We start from the raw sequence: 21,593 nt of genomic DNA on the forward strand, positions 1-21,593 counted from the left end.
CTCATCTGCTTTGCCACTTGCCCCAGGAAGGGAATCAATGGAATCTGGGGTTAGACAGGAATGTAGAATTCGAACAGATCAGCCATGATCATATTGAAGGGCAGAGCAGGCTTGAGGGGTCGAATAGCCCACTTCTATTGCTGTTTTGTGTGTTCATATAGAGTTGTAGGATCATAAAGGTCTACAGAACAGAAAAAGACCCTTCAGCCCCTCCGGTCTGTATTCATCGAGTCCATTGTCAGTCAAGAATCTATCCATTCATCACTACCTTTTTGAAACATTTCCTTTCCTCCACAGTTCTCTCAAGAGAAGAGAGTCTCACAGACCCCAGCCCCCCCAAACTCCCCCCCCCTCCTTCGCCCGAGAGAAAGAAATTCCCCTTGGAACTGGTAGATGCAGGTACAGTTACAAAATTTAAAAACCATTTAGATAGGTATATGAATAGAAAACGTTTAGAAGGATTACAGGCCAAATGCAGGCAAACGGAAATTATTAGTTTGGAAAACCTGGTTGGCATGGACGGGGTGAGCCGAAGGGTTTATTTCTGTCCTGTATCACTCTGACTCTGTGACCTCCATCTTAAATGTGTGACCTTAATATTTAAGCAATGTCCCCTACCTCAGGGGATTTTATGATCTCTCTCCCACTTGGGTCTTCATGACCTCTTCACCCTGAGAGGGCGAGTCAGAATTCCGATGGTGTTGAGACAGACATGTGAAAGCAGCTTTTCCACATTCCCACTGTTGCTCGCTCATTATTCCATGCCTTCTGCTGCCTCAGGGAAGACTGAGTCTATCAGGGAGGCTCCACAGGGTTCTGGGACCTCTTATTGTTTGTCGGATGTGTCTCGCCTTTCTCCATCCTGCACTCTCGTGGAGATTTTACTCACTCTGTTGTTAGGTCCTGTCCTTTGCTCCCAGATTTCCCAATTGTTTATTTTGTATGAGCTTCCTGGCCAGAAACAATCTCATGTTTTCTATAATTTTTCTTCACTCATGGGATATGGGCATCTCTGGCTCGACCAGCATTTATTGACCAACCCTAATTGGGTATTTAAGGGTCAACCACATTGCTGTGGGTCTGGAGTCACATGTAGTCCAGACCAGGTAATGCTGGTAGATTATCTTCCCTGAAGGGCATTAGTGAGCCAGAGAGATTTTTCTAACAATGGTTTCATGGTCATCATTTGACTCTTAATTCCAGATGTTTTACTGAATTCAAATTCTACCCACTGTGTCAGGTTTGAACCCAGATCCCCAGAACATTAGCTGAGTTTCTGAATTAAACGTCTAGCGATAATATCCATAGGCCATCCGAAAAACTGTCTCGTTGACTTCATTTATTTAATAATGGAGCTGGGAGGTGTAATGGGGAAATGTTGGTGTACTGGTAATCTCTCCAGATTGCTAATCCAAAATCTGATACTTTGAGGACACAGGTTCAAATCCTGTCACCAAAATGAGTGAGATTTAAATTCAATGAATTTGTCAATAACATCTGGAATACAGAGTTAGTCTCAGCTATCGTAAGCTGTGGTTGAACCCATCTGGTTCACCAATACCCTTTAGAGAAGGGATTGTGCTGTCCTTATCCAGGCTGGTCCATATCTGACTCCTGTTTGTTTTCGGAGGCTTGCGATCACTGGACTCTAGTGTAGGCAGTTGATGAATTGTAAGAGATTCTCTGATATTTCATTGAGTTTGTTAAGTAGCAGCACTTTACGTGTGATACATTTGTTGGATAAAGTATAAGACTGTGAGAGACAGGAACACTTCATCAAACCCAAGGGGACAGTGATGTTTTTAGAGGGGCCGAATGTTCATTGTGCCATCTTTGTTGGTCACAGTCTTGGTTCCAAGTCCTTGGGCTAATGCAGGGAATTCCTAGTCTTCTCACAGTAAGATATCTCTACCTTCTCTCTCTCTCTCTCTCTCTCTCTCTCTCTCACTCACTCACTCACTCACTCACTCACTCACTCACTCACTCACTCTTTCTCTCCCTCCATCTCTCTGGCCTTATGCTGATGTTCCTTATTTTTTTGATGGTCTATCTATCGCTGCGGTGCCAATGCCTTGACTAAACTCTCTTGGACAATGACCACGGGTAATTTCTCACGGATGCCAGGATTGCTGTCGTCCCCTTGCCCACCACCAGTTGAAGGTTAGTCTTTCATTCTTGGAGTAAAACCTCTTTATTTTCCCAAACTGTTAATAGAGCAGGGAGGCACCTGATAATTCTTTTGCCTATATCTGTGGAAGACAAGTTACTGTAACACAATTCGATGAGGTCGTATGCTACACAGGAAATACTGAATACAGAATAACTAGAGAAGATAGTTTTAAAGGAGGGGCCCAATTTCCAAATCTGCAAAGTCATTGGCTCCTAACTGTTGTGGTAGGAGTAGGCAACAAATACTGGCCTTGTCAATAATACCCACATAAAAGTGAAGCTCCAATTCTTAGCTCAGTAACACCTCTTCGTAACCATCACAGGAACTGTTAGGACCACTCGTTCCCCTCCTTTTTCTGAGTCATGTACTGTCCAGGATTACAGAAACTCGATTAATCAAAAAGAGACCTAAGCGGCAACTTTTTCGCACAGCGGGTGGTATGTGTATGGAATAAGCTGCCAGGGGAAGTGGTAGAGGCTGGTACAATTGCAACATTTTAGAAGGCATCTGGATGGGTATATGAATAGGAAGGGTTTGGAGGGATATGGGCCGGGTGCTGGCAGGTGGGACTAGATTGGGTTGGAATAGTTAGACCACAGAAAGGGTTTGTTTCTGTGCTGTACATCTCTATGATTCTAAATAATCTGATATGTAACAGGGGATTCCTCTCACTGGACTTACAGGACTCCAAGAACGGTTGCTGGGCAGATTTGGGAGGGGTATAGGAGCATCTAGAAGTTCCCGACGACTGATATTAATGGTGGGTTTCCACCTCCCCCAGAGTTTGCCTCCCAGTGGGAAGAGACGTATCTTGCAGCTGAAGCTGATGGCAGGCGCAAGGGACTGATTTGAACCCTGTTTCTAAATCTGCAGTACAGAAACAAAACCTGCCCCAACTAAACAGTACAAGCTGAGTCAGAGGGGAATGGAGAAACACGGCTCTTTACCAGCTTCGGATGCTGTGATAACCTCTCCAAGAGCCATGTGGAGTCACTGATTAATCTCCCTGTGGTGCTCATTAAGCATGAGACCTCTGGGTATTAGGTATTGGCCTGCCCAGCTAGAGTTCATCACCTGAGCCCTTTACAAAGAAGATCCATCCCCAGTCCCCCAACCCCACTTGATGGTTTGCATTGTCAGTAATGGACTTTGCTTGTAAATATTGGATTGGCTACACGGGTGACGACTGATGGTAGGTAAAAGAGAAAAAAAACAAAAAAATGTCATGGTGATTTTGGTGGTGGGAAAGTTGCTCAATTGTGTGTGGTAACACTGCTGGGTATACAAAAATAGCAGATCCCAGAGGACCCCTGTGGCACAGTGGAAATGTCCTTCCCTCTGAGCCAGAACCCCCGGGGTTCAGGTTCTACCACTTCCCTGCTGTGCCGTAACATATCTAAACAGACTAAAACAAAACAAAGCAGACTCAGGGATGGGTATTCATGTCTGGAGTAAACTTCCTGAGGAAGTGGTGCATGTGGGTACAGTTACAGTGTTTAAAAGACATTTGGACAAGGCCATGAATAGGAAAGGTTTGGAGGATATGGGCCAGGAGCAGGCAGGTCTCACTAGTCTAGTTTGGGATAATGGTCAGCATGGACTGGTTGGACCGAATGGTCTGTTTCCATGCTGTGTGACTGTCTGTCCTAGGTTGGGACTGGCCTATCTACACCACAAGTAGTGGCTCTAATCTGGGGTTTAACAACGAACAATGTTCTTTTCCAGTTGGACTTCCTGAGTTCTTACAGAAACTGTTTTAATTCTCTCTCTCTCTCTCTCTCTCTCTCTCTGGGTTAATAAATATTTTCTGTCAAGAGGGAAGCTTTGTCTTCTAAGGCCCATCCCCTGGGGAGGGGGAGCCTAACGATCCCATGTTCTGCACGATTCCGTAATGCAGACGGTGCTTTGTTTAGCCCTGTCCTTGGGGCACTTTGCTGAAATCTGTATTGGCAACGGGGAGTGGCAGCAAGAGGGCATTAAACTTGAGGGGGGTCATCGTGAACAAGAACACAGTGACATTCCAGCTTCTGTGAACGAGCTGTGAATTCATGTGGCTCCTCTCCGGGAACTCTGACGAGAGGCAGGGGGGTGCCTTGCAGTGCCTCAGCCAAGCACTGATCTCCCCTCCCCTCCCCCCCCCCCCCAATTATATGTGTGTGTGTGTGTGTGTGTGTGTGTGTTTGGGGGGGGGGGGGGGGGGGGGGGGAGGTGGTGAGTGCAGTGGTGAGTGCTAACGGGCTGTTTGGAAATGGGAGGAAGGGTATACAAGGAGCCTGATTCTATCCCCACACACATGCGCACACATGTATACACACAAACACAGGCACCCTCACACACACAGACACGCGCACACACGTACCCTCACACACGTGCACACACATGCGCATGCACCCTAGCATATGTGCTTGCCTGCATGCGTGCACACACTCTCACCATTCAGAAACCCATGCACACATACCACTCAGAAACACAGCCATGCTCACATGCACACGCTTGTTTACCTGCAGCCGTGCATGCTCTTGCACACACCTTCAGTGATGCTGTCTTTTGAAGCTCACTTTAAACACCACAGCACGCCCCAACCCACCAACCTTAGGGGGTGTAAAAATTCTTGCTTTGATGAGGAGAGGGCTGTTCTCCCGAGTATCTGGGCCACGATCTATCCCTCAACGAACGTCTCTAACACAGATCAAGTCATTCTCAGGTGTCTGTGGGATCTTGCTGTGTGCAGATTGACTGCTGCATTTCCTACATTAGCTTCAAAAATGGCCGCAAGAAACAGACTTGAAGGGCCAAATGGCCTGCTTCTCCTCCTATATGTGTACATCCAGGGGCTTTGGAAGGCGCTACATCAATGCAAGTGTGGTCAGAACTGTAGAACAGCTATAGCGCAGGAAGAGGTCATTTGGCCCACCATACCCATGCCAGGCAGTGCAATTTGTCTGGTCACACTTCTCTAGCCCCATCTGTAACACCACAGTTACTTTTCTATACCTCTGGGACAGTAAGCGCAGTTTGTGTAAATCGGACTCTGTCTCTTTGTCTGTCTGTCTGTCTCTCTCTCTCTCTTTCTTTCTCTCTCTCTCTCTCTCTCCCCCCCCCTCTCTCTCTCTGTCTCACTTGATGGCTGAATGAATCATTTATACAAACAGGAACATGCTACCACTTGAGCAGGAATTAGCTGCAATGTGCCTCAACTACTGAGATGTAAATATTTGTGGAATTTTTCAAATTTACCCTCCCAAAGGGAGGCTACAACTCCCCCAGTATCAGTCACACTGGATATTGGGAGGAATTTATGTGAAGGTCACATTGCTTCCACAAGATCAGAATTAGAGTGTAAGATAGTCCCAGAAAAATCCAGTAAGGACTTCAGAGAAAATTCTCGACCCAGAGATAATCATTAGCGCAGGAAGGGATATTTTATAAATTTCATTTATATTCATGGGCGTATCTGGCTGGGCAGCATTTAATTCCCGTCCCTAGTTGCCCCTTGAGAAGGTGGGGGTGAGCTGCCTTCTTGAACCGCTGCAGTTCATCTGCTGTGGGTTGACCCACAATGCCCTTCGGGAGGGAGTTGCAAGATTTTGACCTAGTGACAGTGAAGGAACGGCGATGTATTTCCAAGTCAGGATGGTGAGTGGCTCAGAGGCGATTGGCTGAGTAAACAACAAGGAGCTATAGGCTCCTCAAGTTCCCAGGAAAGGATTAGAAGGATATGGACCAAGTTCAGGGATATAGGGTTCAAGTGCATGGATATTTTGGTTGGCATGGATCAGTTTGGGCCAAAGGGCCTGTCTTCGTGCTGTAGGGCTCTGACTCTATGAAAGTTGATAGAAGCACAAAACTAGACCACGTTCTTTCTGTCTGTGGAGAACAAGAGCATATGTGTGTACGTCACTTCTAGCAAGCTGCCCTGCATTTTATTAAAATAGTGCAGAGCCGGGAAATGTAGAAAATAGGAGCAGGAGCAGGCCATTTACCCCTTTGAGCATGTTCTGCCAACTCAGTCCCCTGTTCCTGCTTTCCACTCCATGCCCTTTGACTGCTTTAGCCCTAAGGCTTGAACACATTCAATATTTTGGACTCAAACGCTTTCTGTGGTAATGAATTCCACAGGCTCCCCACTTTCTGGGTGAAGACATTTCTCCTCATCTCAGTCCTAAATGGCCTACCCCATTTCCTTAGACTGTGAGCCTTGCTCATCAGGAATATCCTTCCTGCATTTACCTTGTTTAGTGCTATTAGAATGGAAAGGTTTCTGTGAGATTCCATCCCTTCTCATTCTTCTGAACTCCAGTGAATGTAGTCCCAATCGATCCGGTCTCTCTTTATTTGTCATTCCAGCTGCCCGTGAACCAATCTGGTAAACCTTCATCGCACTCCCTCCATCTTTCCTCAGACAATGAGACTGAAGCTGTACACAGTACTCCAGGTGTTCTCACCAACGTCCTGCACAACTGCAGCAAGACGCCCCTGTTCCTGTACTCAGTATCTCATCAATAAAGAGTTTGTGTTCAAGCCGTGAAGTGGAACTTGAAACCAGAACCTTATGATTAGGAAAGCAAATGAAATGTCATTGTTCACTGCAAGGGGAGTGGAATCGAAAAGTAAATTTGTTTTCCTATTGCTGAACAGGCAAATCTGGAAAACTGTGCACAGTTTTAGTCTCCTTATTTAAGGAAGGATATCAAGTGTTAGAAGCAGTTCAGGGAAAGTTCAAACACTCATAGAGCACAGACACAGACCTTTCGGTCCAACAAGACCATGCCAAACATAATCCCAAACTAAACTAGTCCCCCTCCAAACCTTTCCTATTCATGGATCCATCACCTGATAGATATTTGAAAGTGGGGCAGGATTGTATGTGGTGGTGGGATTGGGGGGAGAGTTTTGTTCTATGAGGCAAGGCTAGACCAGTTAGACTGTTATCAGTCAGTGAATCAGAGGAGACCTTGTAAACAACATCTTCAGAGGATTTGACAAGGTGGATCCTGGAGGGACATGTCATGGTGCATGGAGTGATTCCCCTGAGTCAGACAGAGACCAGAAATTGGGGAAAGAGTTTAAAAAGAAGAGGCTCCCATTTAAGATGGCGATAAGGAGGGTTTATTTTTCTTTGAGGGTCATTGATCTTTGAAACCCCCTTTTCGAAGAAATTGGTCAAAGCAGAGTCATTGAATAATTTCGAGGATGGTCTTAGATAGACTCTTGACCTTTGACTCCCTCGGTCTGTATTGGAGCCACAATCACAGATAGTGAGGTTAGGGCATTAATATCAGATCAGCCCTGGTCTTATAGAAGAGTGGAAGCAGAATGGCCTTACTCCTCCATTCATAACCCATTGTTTGTTTACTCCGTGGTGAGAGTGCCAGTCCCTCACTTCGAACTATGTGTTACTGACATGGGCAACCCTCCAAGCCTCAACCCACATGACACCCAATTGACCCACCCAATACATATGCTTCTCATTTGCTATTCCAGAAGAGACCTCACAGCCTCAACATAACATGCATGTTGGTGAGGCCTGTTCAGGAATGCAGTTCTGGTTTGGGAAAAGATTTACCAGGATGTTGCTAGAAATGGAGAGTTTGAGTTATAAAAATAGGCTGAGATTTTGTTTTTCACTTGAGTGTAGGAGGTTAAGGGATGACCTTATAGAGGTTTATAAAATCACGAGGGGCATGGATAAGTTGAATAGCAAGGTTTTTTTTCCCTAGGGTGGGGTGGAGTTCAAAACTGGGCAGGGGGGGTTTATTTTTAAGGTGAGGAGAAAGTTTCAAAAAAGACATGAGGGGCAATTTTTTTATATGGAGGGTAGTTCCTGGGTGGAATGAACTACCAAGGCAGTGGTGGATCCTGGTACAGTTACAACATTTAAAAAACATTTGTATAAGTGCATGAATAGGAAAGGTATGGAGGGATATCTACCAACTGCAGGCAAATAGGCCTAGTTTAGTTTGGGATTAGTTGGACCGAAGGGTCTGTTTCCGTGCTGTATGACTCTATGGCAACGAAGCAGTCAGCAAGTGCTGAAGAACAGGGCCAAGAGTTTTGTTGTTGATCTGTATTTGCATTCCAAGATCCTGTGAAACTCATGGTTTTTAAATACACAGATGGCGCTCTCTCTCTCTCTCTCTCTCCCTTTTGGCTGATAAGCCTGATGTCCATCTGAAGTATTTTCCCCCCCAGTGTCCTTTTTAATTTCAGACTGTAGCTGTCTCTCCCCTTTCTTCCAGAATTGTCACATGGTTTAGAAGGTGAACCAACCTGTATAGAGATCTTATGAAATACGACTGCAGCAGGTGGGACTTGACCCCAGGTCTCCAGGTCCAGGGATAAGGACACTGCCACTGCACCATGTGACTCCCTCCAGAGGCTTGTTGAACAGACGGTCCATGTTCCCTTGAGTATGAAAGATTGCTGAAGGGTGATCTGACTGAGATGCTTAAAATAATTCAAAGTCAAACGGGGCTTCGTTATTTCCATTTTCTCTTGACATTGCTTCACACAGTTTTCTCCCTTCACAATGACAGAGATGAGGAGGAATTTCTTCTGTCAGTGGGCTATGAATCTGTGGAACACCTTACCGCAAAGGGCTGTGTTGTTAGGTAAATTCAAGGCTGAGATAGGCAGCTCTTTAATCAGTAATGGAATCAAAAATCATGGGCAGCCAACAGGGTAGTGGAGTTGAGGATTAACAGATTTGCCATGATCTCATTCAATGGGGAACAGACTTGATAGACTGAATGGTCTATTTCTCCGTCTAATGGAGAAGTAGTGGAGTATTCCCAGGCTGCCATGTTAGTAAAAGCAATATATTATGGGTAATGAAGATCAGAAATAAAAGCAGAGGGTGCAGGAGAAACCCAACAGATCTGTCAGCATCTACAGAGTTAGTTAAACAGCATCTCACCACTCCTTCAGTGGCCGGCAAGCCCTGATCCAGGATTTGAAACCCAGAGTTACAGACCCTGCCCAATGCACTCCAACCTCCCTTACTTTATTTCGGGTAAGTTGACGTAACCTTCCGTTTGGAGTGCAGCCTTCCAGAGGTCAAATCAGGGCTCAATAATCTCCCTGTTTGATAAGAGAAAGATGGTTACATTGTGGTAATGTTACTGGGGCCCAGGTGAATGCTATGGGCAGATACTGTCTTACTGTGCCTGGTCAGGGGTCACATGTGCCTGGACAAAGTCAGAGGTCACATAACACCAGGCTATAGTCCAACAGCTTTCACAAGCTTTCGGAGTGCTGTTAGGGACAACTGCTGAAGGAGCTGGTACAGATACATATGCTCCTCTGAAAGCTCGAGCAGATCTTCTTTTCGTCACCTACAGTATGTGGCATCAGAAGAATGCATGGTAACAGTGTACTGTAAACGTTAACCCCTTCAGAATCATTGCCTTATTCAACAAACAAGACTCCAGCAATGTGACTGATTCTTAACCACTCTCTGATATGACCCTAACAAGACTCTTAGTTCAAGGGCAATGAAGGATAGACAACAAGTGTTGGCCTCAACAGCTAAGTAATAAAGGAGGGGCAAGGTTAGTCACGCACAATGTGAAAATCTAGTCCTCTCTTCTTTGAAAGGCAGCGGATGGTGGTGAGAGGTGTCGGGGGTGGGAGGGGAGCTACAAAGGGATATGGAATGAAACAGGAAAATGGTGCCAATGTGTCATGATGGTGGAGCAGGCTAAAGCTCCTAAATGGCTTCTTCCATTGGTTCCCAATGGCGGTGGGTTGGAGAACCGTGGCTGGATGGTTGTTCCTTGATGCTTGCTGCTTTAACCCGGGTGTGTAGTCTCTCTGTGGTACAGCGCTGAGTGGGAGACTTGCTGAAACCTGGTGAGAAACTGGATTTCAAAAGTAGCTTAGCAAGTGGTGCAGGATCTTGTTTCCATAGTAACACACGTACCAAACAGATAAAGCAGGTTTAAAATTCCAACACTTGGGTGCAATTTTATTGTTTAGGATCAGTTGAAGGGTGCGTTTAACATGGACCTTTCACCTCTGGGGTAAGGCCGAGAGGTAGGAGGTGAGTGTCTCCTGGTGTGGCAGTGCTTATAAAATGTTTGATAAGCCTCACCTGGTGCACACTGAGCACAGGGTTGAAGGAGGCCATTCAGCTATACACAACCTCCTGCTTTTTCCCCACTACTCTGCAAGTTCCTTCTCTCTCATTATTGACCCAGCTCCCTTTCAGAACCCACAACTGACTCTGCCTTCAGCATGCTGTCTTAGGCAGGTCTTAATGAATGTTCTCCCTTATGTCAGTCGTGGTTCCTGTTATCACTGGCACCACCTAAGCACAGAGGGAGGCTGGTCGGTCCATGCCTCCATTCTGACCCTCCGTGGAGCGTGCCAGTCTGTTCCACTGGCCTATCCCCGTAACCTAGGATGATGCTACTGAACGCTACTGATAAAGAGTTGACACCGGTACAATTCTCAGTCTGCTTCATATTAACTGGGATCAATCAGGAGGCAATGTCACTGACTATCTACAGTCAGCACTCTTCCCTCCACTCTTCCTGGGGATTGGGAAGGGAATTCTACAGAATGATCAGTAAAGAAACGGGCTGTTTTATTCTTTGGTAGAGTCTCCCACATCCCTCCTTCACCTCCCTCTACCAACAACCATATTCCCTTCTCCCTCCATGTGTTTGTTTTTAAAACATAGAAAATAGGAGCAGAGGAGGCCATTCAGCCCTTGAAACCTGCTCCTCCATTCAATACAATCATGACTGATCCTCTACTTCAACGTAGTGTTCCGCTTTCTCTCCATACCCCTTGATGCTTTTATCTAAAGATGTATCAATCTGCTTCTTGGATACATTCAGTAATTCTGGCCTCCCCACAGCCTTCTGTGGTAGAAAAATCCTCAGTCTGGCCATCCAGTGGGTGGAGAAATATTTCCTCATCCCAGTACCAAATGGTCAACTCTAATCCTGAGAATGTGTCAACACTTTGAGTGTAACCCTTCTTTAAACCAGTCTGCCGTGGTTGCTCAGTGATTAGTGCTGCTGTCTATCGGTGCCAGGGACCCAGGTTCAATTCCATCCCTGGGTGAATGTTTTTGTGGAGCTTGTACTGTCTGTGGAGGTTTCCTCCCGTGGTCCAAAGTTGTGCAGGCTAGGTGGATTAGCCTTAGGAAATGTAGGGTTACAGGGATAGGATAGGATGAGGGGGTGGGACGCTCTTTGGAGGGTTGGTATGGATTTGATGGGCTGAATGGCTTGCTCCCACACTCTAGGGGTTCTGCAATTACAAAAGTTTTATGGGTGGCTCAGTGGTTAGCACTGCTGCCTCACAGCACCAGGGTCTCAGGTTTAATTCCAGTTTCTGGTGACTGTGTGGAGTTTGCACCAACTCCCCGTGTCTGCATGGGTTTCCTCCCACAGGTCAGGTGAATTGGCCGTGCTAAATTGCCCATAGTATTAGATGCATTAGTCAGAAGGAAATGGGGCTGGGTGGTTTACTCTTCGGAGGGTCGATGTGGATTGGTTGGGCCAAAGGGCCTATTTCCACACTGTAGAGAATCTAATCTCTAATCTAAATGCGCTTCCTGGTTCCAGACTATCCAATCAGGGGAAACATCCTTCCTGCATCTAGTCAGTCTAGCGGCCCGGGTGTCCTTGGAGAAGGAGCACGCGGTGTCCACCGACACCCTGGAGTTGTGACTGGCCACTTGAGTGTTTCCAAAAAAAAAAGAAAAAAAAAGAAAAAAAAGGGAAAAAAAAATAAACATGGTGTCTCCAACTCTATTTTGATTTAGTCCCTACCCTCCCCTTCACTGTTTTGCTCACATAGCATTGCCCTGTGGTTTGAAGGGCAGTGCTTGTCACTGGCCACTCAGGTGTTTTTCATATCTTCCTGGTGGTGGAAATTGAATAAAGATTTGTGCACTTTGTGTCTTTCACTGTGTAAAAAAATAAAAAAAATAAATAAACACAGGAGCGGCCCGGGTGTCCTTGGAGAAGGAGCACGTGGTGTCAGAAAAAAAAGGAAAAAAAAAACAAAAAAAAAACACCATGGGGCAACTTAGCTTGGCCAATGCACCTAACTGAAACATCCCTGAACACTATGGGGCAATATAGCATGGCCAATCCACCTGACCTGCACATCCCTGAACGTCCGCACTCACCCCAGCCCGGATGGAAAAAAAAGAAGAAAAGAAAAAAGAAAAGAAAAAAAATATATAAACACAGGAGCCAAATAAGCACTACCGCAGTTAGGTGGTAGTGTGGGGGAGAAAAAAGAAAGAAAAAAAATTCAGGAGTGTTAGAAAAAAAAAAAAAAAAATCTAGTCAGTCTAGCCCTGTGCTGAATTTACCCCATCTCATTCTTTAGCTTCGTTTTAAACTCGCCCACACACCATGATCGTAATGAATGGTGGTGCAGGCTCGAAGGGCAGAATGGCCTACTCCTACATCTATTGTCTATTGTCTCCACCACCTCCTGTGATTGTACATTCTCCCATTCTCATCACTGTGAAGTATAGAATGGTTAGAGCACAGAAGGAAGTTATTCGGCCCATCATGACTGCCCCAGCTCTTTGAAAGAGCAATGTACCTGGTGCCATTTGCTGCCTCTTCCCTGTCACTCTCCAAATTGTTTCTTTTCGGACACTAATCCAATTGCCACAAAGGCCTCCTTTTCAAACTGCTACCTCCACCACGCTGTCAGGGAGTGCCCTCCAGACCCGAGTCACTCAACCCGCGAAAACCTTTCTCGTCACGTTGCCGTGGTCTCATCTGCCAATGACCTTCAATCTGCACACTCCCTCCTACCCAATCCTTCCATCAATGGGAACGGTTCCTCCCTGGCTACTCAGTCTCAAGGTGCTACACAGCCAATGAGGTGCTTTCCAAGTGTAGTCACTGTTGTAGCTTTGGAAAGGCAGCAGGCAATTTGTGCAGAGGAAGATCCCAAAAATTTGCTGCCACCATCTAGGGCTGACTAGTAACTGTCTGTTCTTCATGGTCTCTAGTTACTGGTAAAGAAGGTATTGCTGAGCATGCCTCGCATGAGGAATCTACCAATCAAATACTGTGGCCACTCACTGGAGCCTGAAAGATTTCAGAGTGCGTGAAACCAATGTCAGTTCATCCAGTGTCCCAAAATGGGTCTGATCACCCAATTAGAGGCCTGCATTTGGAGCTGAACCCATTTCACAACATTCCTCTACAGGGATAGTGTGAGCGAGATGTGGTTTCTACAAGGTGACATCTCGAGAGAGCGCGCACCTGTATGTGAGTGTGTGTCCAACTGAAACATTCAAAGGGGCAAAGAGTGATGCCATCTTCTCTGTGTATTGGCTTGACATGGAGCCTGCTCAGATAACTGCAGCTTTTCAAGAGCTGCATCAGTAGTACACCCGGAGGTACAGGAGGAGGCCATTCAGTTGCTTGGGTCTATTGTGCCATTTCATTAAAACATGGTTGCTGTGTGTCTCAGTGGCATCTCCTCAGTCTGGTTCCATATTCCTTGAACTGCATGCCCCAGCAGAAATGTAGCCCTGCCTGCTGTGATTAGGTGATAGACTGTTAATCCAAGCTAATGTGGACTGGGTTCATATATCAATTGAGTTGTTGCTGGAAAAGCACAGCAGATCAGGCAGCATCCAAGCAGCAGGAAAATCGACATTTCGGGCCGGGGCTCTGATGATTTTCCTGCTCTTTGGATGCTGCCTGACCTGCTGTGCTTTTCCAACAGCGCACACTCAACTGTGATCTCCAGCATCTGCAGATCTCACTGTCTCCTGGGTACATATGTCACCATACTGCAGCTAACGGAGTTCAAATTCAATTAATAACACCTAAAATATCACAATAAAATGCAAAGCGATTGCTGACCATCTAAAGTTAGTAAAAACCTCTAAACCCAACCTAAGGGACACTAGTGAATCTGTGGCAGTGTCCCTACCTCTGGGACAGGAGGCCAGTGTTTGGGTCCCACCTACTCCAGAGTTCAGTGATAACATTCTTGAGGAGGTCGATCAGGAGCCATTTGGATGCCTCGGGCTATATCAGGTTCCACAACAAGAATGTATTGTTTTCTCCAATCTGCATCAAATACCAGTAGAGTCTTGTGCTTCTATTTAGCCCCATTCCCCCCTCTCTCTCCCTTCCCCCCCCTACTCTTGACGGCTTGCATTGAATTACCTGTAAATATTTGATTGGCTACGTAGGTGAAGTACTGGATTAGTGGTGCTGGAAGAGCACAGCAGTTCAGGCAGCATCCAACGAGCAGCGAAATCGACGTTTTGGGCAAAAGCCCTTCATCAGGAATAAATGAAGGGCTTTTGCCCGAAACGTTGATTTCACTGCTCGTTGGATGCTGCCTGAACTGCTGTGCTCTTCCAGCACCACTAATCCAGTATTTGATTTTCAGCATCTGCAGTCATTGTTTTTACCTACGTAGGTGAAGGCTGATGGTTGTTTATAGTAAAAAGAAGAAAATGTCGTGGTGATTTGCTGGTGGGAAACCAGCCCAGTAATAACATTTCAAGGTATTAAAAAAAGGAAAGAGGGACTCTGGTGGTGTAGTTGTAGTGTCTCTAGCTCTAGATAGCAATCTTTTATCCAGGAGAGGATGATAACATGCCTGAGGAGATTGGTCAGGCACCATCTGGGGGTCCCGGACTACATCAGATCCCACAATAGGGAACAGGACTGTCACGTTTCTCCGGTGTACAACATATACAAAGGGACTCTCTCTTGTGGTGCAGTGGTAGTGTCCCTACCCCTGGATCAGGAGGTCCAGGTTCAAATGCCACCTGCTCCATAAGTATATAATAACATCTCTGAACAAGTTGATAAAAAAAAGGTTAAAAAGAGAGAAGAAAATGGGACTGTTGTGGTGCAGTGGTAGTGTCCCAACTTGGATAGCAGTCTCTTCTCCAGAAGCAGTGATAATGTCCATGAGGAGGTCAATCAAGAACTATCTAGAGGTCTCAGGCTGCAAAACAATAGGAAATGTCCAATCTACAGCAATTAATAATGGATTGTTTGTGGTAGTGTCCCTGCCTCTTGGTCAGGACGCCCAGATTCAGGTACATAGACATAGAACACTACAGCACAGTACAGGACCGTTGGCCCTCGATGTTGTGCCGACCTTTTGTCCTAAACCAAGATCAGACTAAGCTACTTGCCCTCATTTTACTGTCTTCCATGGGCCCATCCAAGACTCGCTTAAATGTCCTTAATGTCTCTGACTCTACTACCACTGTTGGCAGTGCATTCCATGCACCCTCCACTCTGAGTAAAGAACCTCCTCTGGCATCGCCCCTAAACCTTCCTCCAATTACCTTAAAATTATACCCCCTCATTATTGTCATTCACATACTGGGAGAAAGTCTCTGGCTGTCCACTCTATCTATGCCTCTAATCATCTCTATCAAGTCACCTCTCATCCTTCTTTGCTCCAATGAGAAAAGCCCCTCTCTCAAACTTTCTTCATAAGACCTGCCCTCCAGTCCAGGCAGCATCCTGGTAAATCTCCTCTGCACCCTGTCTAAAGCTTCCACATCCTTCCTATAATGAGGCAACCTGAACTGAACACAATATTCCAAATGTGGTTTAACCAGGGCTCTATAGAGCTGAAACATAACCTTGTGGATCTTAAACTCTGCTAATGAAAGCCAACACACCATACGCCCTCTTAACAACCCTATCAACTTGGGTGGGAACTTTGAGGGGTCTATGGACATGGACTGCAAGATTCCTCTGTTCCTCCATACTCCAAGAATCCTGTTATCTGCATTCAAATTTGGCCTTCCAAAATGAATTATTTTATGCTTTACCAGGTTGAAATCCATCTACCACTTCTCAACCCAGTTCTGTATTCTGTCAATGTCCCAAATGCAACTTACAGCAGCCCTCTACACTATCCACAATTCCACCAACCTTCGTGTCATTGGCAAACTTACCAACCCACCCTTCCTTATCCAAGTTATTTATAAAAATCACAAAGACCAGAGGTCCCACAACCTATCCCTATGGAACACCACTGGTCACCGAGCTCCAGGCTGAATACTTTCCATCTATTACCACCCTCCATCTTCTATGGGCCAGCCAATTCTGTATCCAGACGGCCAAATTTCCCTGCATCCCATGCCTCCTTATTTTCTGAATGAGCCCATCATGGGGAACCTTATCAAAAGCCTTGCCAAAATCCATGTACAGAACAACCTCAATTATCTGAACGAGATGGGCGGGGAGTATTTTGTTCAGATAACTGATTGTTTGGATAACTGATCTGATCATAAACAAAGGAAGCCATACTGGGACCTTGAGATCTTGCTTGGATAATCTTAAATTTGGATAACTGATGTTCGGATAACTGAGGTTGTTCAGTATACCACCTCCACTGCTCTCCCTTCATCAATGTGTTTTGTCACTTTCTTAAACAATTCAATAGGCTTACAAGGCCTGACCTGCTCCTCTCGAAGCCATGCTGACTATCTCTAATCAAGCTATGGTTTTCCAAGTAATCATAAATCCTGTCTCTCAATAATTTGCCCACCACTGACATAAGACTGATTAGTTTGTAATTCCCAGGATTATCCCTATTCCCTTTCTTAAACAAGGGAATAACATTTGCCAACCTTCAAGCATCTGGCATTACTCCAGTGGACAGAGAGGATGCAAAGATATCTCCAAAGGCACAGCAATTTCTTCCCTCGCTTCCTGTAATAACCTTGGGTATCTCCTGTCTGTCCAGGGGACTTATCTATCCTTATGTTTTTCAAAATTTTCAGCACATCCTCTTTCCTAACATCAACCTGTTGTAGCATATCGGTCTTTTTTAAGCTGTTCTCTGAAATGTCAAGGTCCCTCTCACTAGTGAATACTGAAGCAAAGTATTCATTAAGGTCCTCCCCTACCTCCTCCGACTCCAGGCACAAGTTCCCTCCACTATTCCTGATAGGCCCTACCCTCTACTCTGGCCACCCTCTTATTCCTCACATGGAACAAGAATTTCCTTAGGGTTTTCCTTAATCCTAACCACTAAAGCTTTCTCATTGCCCCTTCTAACTCTCCTAAGTCTATTCTTCAGTCCTTTCCTGCCTACCTTGTAACCCTCTAAAGCCCTGTCTGATCCTTGCCTCCTTAACCTTAAGTAGGCTTCCTTCTTCCTCTTTACCAGATGTTCCACATCTTGTCTTCTTTCAACCTACTGTCCCTTCCTTGCCTCAGTGGGATAGACCTGTCCAGCACTACCTTCTCCAGGGGGAGTGTGATAATATCCCTGAGGAGATAGTTCCTGAACAATATGGAGGTCTCAGGCTGCAACAGGTTTCACAATAAGAACGGAACAGTCAGGTATGACAAATCTAAAGGGACTCCCTACCTCTGGGTTAGTCCTACCTACTTCAGGAGGGGAATGATAACATCCCTGAGGAGGTCAGTTAGGAACCATCTAGAGGCCTCAGGCTGTATCACAATGGGAAATGTCCAAAGTACAACCAATATAAACCCAGACTGCACATGTAACTTCTGAATCTTTCAACCATTCCCCTCATGTTATTGATGAGATTATTGATTACTGCTCTTTGGAGGGTCAGCGTGGACTTGTTGGGTTGAATGGCCTGTTTGCACACTCTGAGGATTTTATGATTATCTAACCACCCTACCCCCGCCATGTTTTGTTGTCTCTCCGCAGGTCTGTGAGGTGAGCACAGTAATGGTCACCTTCCTTTACGCGATGGTCATTTTGTATGTTGGAAGCTTGAAGGCCGCCCCATTGCAATCGAACAGCACGGCGCAAGGCCAGGGAGCCCTGGGCGAGGCCCTGGCCCGTGACCTGCGACTCAGCGAGGACGAGACAGACGGCGACAGCTACTCCCTGGACGACGTGCTGGGTGAGGTGGCGACCCTTGGGCCCGAGGCCTCGGGGAAGGAGTGGGACCTGTACTCTCCGCGGGTGACCTTGGCCGCCCAGCCTCCTGGCGTCCCACCTCTGCTCTTCATCATGGAGGAGACGCTGGGCCGGGCAGAGATGGCGAACCGGACGGTGCGGCTGAAGCGGCAGGCCCCGAGCCCGGGCGCCGGGGGTGTTGACCCTTCCCGGAGGGGCGACCTGTCGGTGTGCGACAGCGTCAGTCGCTGGGTAACGGACCGTCGGGCGGCGGTAGACGTCCACGGTAAGACGGTCACCGTCATGATCGACGTGCCTACCTCCACTGGGCCCCTCAAGCAATACTTCTACGAGACGAAATGCAATGAGCAATCCTCAACGGCACAGGGTGGGTGCAGAGGTGTCGACAAGAGACACTGGATCTCCGAGTGCAAGACCAAACAGTCTTACGTCCGCGCCCTCACCATGGACACTCAGAAACGGGCGGGTTGGCGCTGGATACGCATTAACACCTCTTGCGTTTGCACATTAATTAACCGGACTGGCAGAATATGACCGAGCCTTACCCCCGCTCCTGTCTATCCCCTTCCCCCTCGTCTGTTGGTGTTATCTATGTGTTTTTTTTGTAAATATATAAAATATATAAATTATTTCACTTAAGTTTATGGATTGCATGTACAAAAACAAACCCGAAAAGGACCTTTATACTTTGAACGATTGTATTTATTAATCCTGAATTTGCATATTGTGACTGTTGTATTAACTTATTGTATCTGAAATATATTGTTCTTGGGGAAACCGCATCGTGCGATCACGGGCGCTTTCGGTTTTTCAGGGAGCCAACGCAGACGGACGCGTCAAAAATCCGAAAGAGCGGCGGAAATCAGAAACAATATCAGAAATTGCTGGAAAAGCTCAGCAGGTCTAACAGCATCTCTCGAGAGAAATCAGAGTTTACATTTTGGGTCCACTGACCCTTCTTCAAGAAGGAGACAGACTGAGAGGTTGACAGGCAAGATGTAGAGGGATGCGGGGGCAGATGGGATTGGATTAGGAGGGCATCAAACAGGCACGGTGGACCAAAGGTACTGTCCTGTCCTGGGATCACAATGTCAGCAGGAGAGATTTTGCCAGATCTATTTGCCTTCAGGGTGAATCATAGAATCCCCACAATGTAGAAGCAGGTCATTCGGCCCCTTGAACCTATACCAACCCTCCAAAGAGCATTGCCCCCAGACTCACCTGATCCCTGCCCCTTCTATTTCCCATGGCCAATCTATCTATCCTGCACATCACTGGACACTATGAACAATTTAGCAAGGCTAAACCTCCTCACTTCACATCTTTAGACTGTTGGAGAAAACCCACACAGACATGGGGAGAATGTGCAAACTCCACACAGTCACCAGAGGGTGGAATCGCACTCAGGTCCCTGACTCTTGTGAGGCAGCAGTGCTAACCACTGAGCCACATTCTCACCAAAGCATAGATACGTGGGAACATAGGAGCAGCAGTCGGCCATTCAGCCTCTTCCAATCTCTTTGCTTGTTTATTTGGAATGAGGGCATTGCTGACAAGGCCAGAGTTTATTGCCTATTGGGTAATTAAGAGTCAGCCACAGAGAAAAAAAACAAATCGCTATATATACTGGAAATCAGAAATTGCTGGGATAACCCAGCAGGTCTGTGAAGAGAAAGCAAGATTAACATTTCAGGTCCAGTGACCTTTCTTCAGAGTCAACCATGTTGCTATGAGTCTGAGGTCACGTCTAGGCCAGACCAGATAAGGATGGAAGTTTCCTTCCCTGAAGAATCTTAGTGAACCAGATGGGGTTTTCTTGACAACTGATTCATGGTCATCGTTAGATCCTTGACTCCCGATTGTTATCAAATTCAAATTCCAGCCTCTACCATAACTTGAACACATGGTCCCCAGAACATTATTTGGGTCTCTGGATTAATAGTCCAGTGATAATACCACCCCTCACTATGTTCACAGCTGACCATCACATCTTTCAAAGAACAGAAACCGAAACATTAACTTTGTTTCTGTCTGTCTTCTCTCTCTCTCTCTCTTCATAGATGCTACCAGATCTGCTGAGTTTCTCCAGCAATTTCTGTTTTTATTTCTTCCAGCCCTTGCTAATATCTATACAAAAAGCAAAATATGGTCGTTACTGGGATTCTGCAATAAAACGTAAGAGTGCTGGAGAAACTCAGCACCCGTGGGGAGAGAAACAGAATTAACTTTTCGAGTCCAGTATAACTCTCATGCCATTCTGAGCAGGGGTCACTGGACTTGAAACATGAACGCTGTTTCTGTCTTCACAGATGCTCCTCGACCTACTAATTTTCTCCAGCAATTTCTGTGCTTGTTTCAGCACCTGGTTCCCACTTTTGCCCCATACACTTTGATCCCTTTAGCTGTAAGTATTATATCTTGAAAACTTTCAATGTTTTGACCTCAACCACGTTCTGTGGCAGAGAATTATACAGGCTCCCCACTCACTGGGAGAAGACATTTCTCCTCATCTCAGTCTGAAAAGGCCTACCCTGTATCCTTAATCTGTGACCCCTGGTTCTGGAGCAGGGTTAGAGGTCAGAGGTTATTTAAATAAAGGACAGCAGATTCCATTCAGATTGCTTAGTTTTTTTTTGACACATTTTTGAGATTTGAGGGTTTCTCTGACCATGAAGACTGACAGATCTAAAACTGACCCACTATGGTGCCACCACTGGCAGAAGAGTGTAACTACTGCGTGATGTTTACATGCAAGTTGTAATACAAATCTGGAATGTTTGTTCGACAGGCTGAGAGATTCCACCAATTTTCCACGATATTAGATATGTCTGTGCACAGGATATTGGGTTGATGAGTCAAGCCATAGATGTGTTGTGAGGTAACAGATTAACATTATGCAGGCCCAAGGGATTTGTAACAAACTTCATCAGAGAACCAGGTGATTCTGGCATCAATGGTTTCAGTAAGTGCTCCAGGTCATTGGTGAGCATGTTGCTTTATCATCAGGATTGCAAATGCCACCAAAGAGATGTGTTTTCTTCCTAACTGACTTCATCAAAGTGAAGAATATCAGTGTAAAGGGAGCAGAAGGCTTTTCATTTTGAAGAGCTGGATCTAAATTTTACAATTCGAATGTTTTTTTTAAATTGAGGGTGATCCAAAAATTCAGGCTGCGCCTGTCCAACCCATCTCACTGCCAGTGCACAGAGACAGAGTTAGATTTGTAACCAAATTCTAAAGCAAGCAACAGAATTAAAGGGTCTATTTATTAGCAACTGTGGTTTAATGGGAAGGGTACTTGCCTCTCAATCAAAAGGTTGTGAGTTCAAGCCCCATCCCAGAAATTCAAACAACAAAATAGTCTTCACAGACATGAGTAAACCTGTATTTCTCCAGCATTTTCTGTTTTTATTTCAGATTTCTAGCATCGGCAGTATTTTTGCTTTTATTTATTTATATTCACTCAGGGGACATGGATGTCTTTGACTGGGGCCACCATTTATTGCCATCCCTAGTTGCCCCTTGACAAGGTGGTGGT

The 21,593-nt window shown here is 45.9% G+C and overlaps 1 protein-coding gene across 3 annotated transcripts in view; it reads left to right on the forward strand.

Annotated features, from left to right (window-relative positions):
* The window catches only part of LOC140489351 (neurotrophin-4-like), a 132,575-nt gene extending 111,908 nt beyond the window's left edge, over window positions 1-20,667 (forward strand). For all 3 annotated transcript variants that reach the window (XM_072588820.1, XM_072588818.1, XM_072588817.1), the window contains exon 2: window positions 17,840-20,667. In XM_072588820.1, the coding sequence (XP_072444921.1) occupies window positions 17,861-18,589 (729 nt within the window). In that variant the 5' untranslated portion in view covers window positions 17,840-17,860 and the 3' untranslated portion in view covers window positions 18,590-20,667. The remainder of the gene's footprint in view (window positions 1-17,839) is intronic.
* Window positions 20,668-21,593: the final 926 nt, after the last annotated feature.

Source organism: Chiloscyllium punctatum, chromosome 18 (assembly GCF_047496795.1).
Source record: "Chiloscyllium punctatum isolate Juve2018m chromosome 18, sChiPun1.3, whole genome shotgun sequence".
NCBI lineage: Eukaryota > Metazoa > Chordata > Chondrichthyes > Orectolobiformes > Hemiscylliidae > Chiloscyllium > Chiloscyllium punctatum.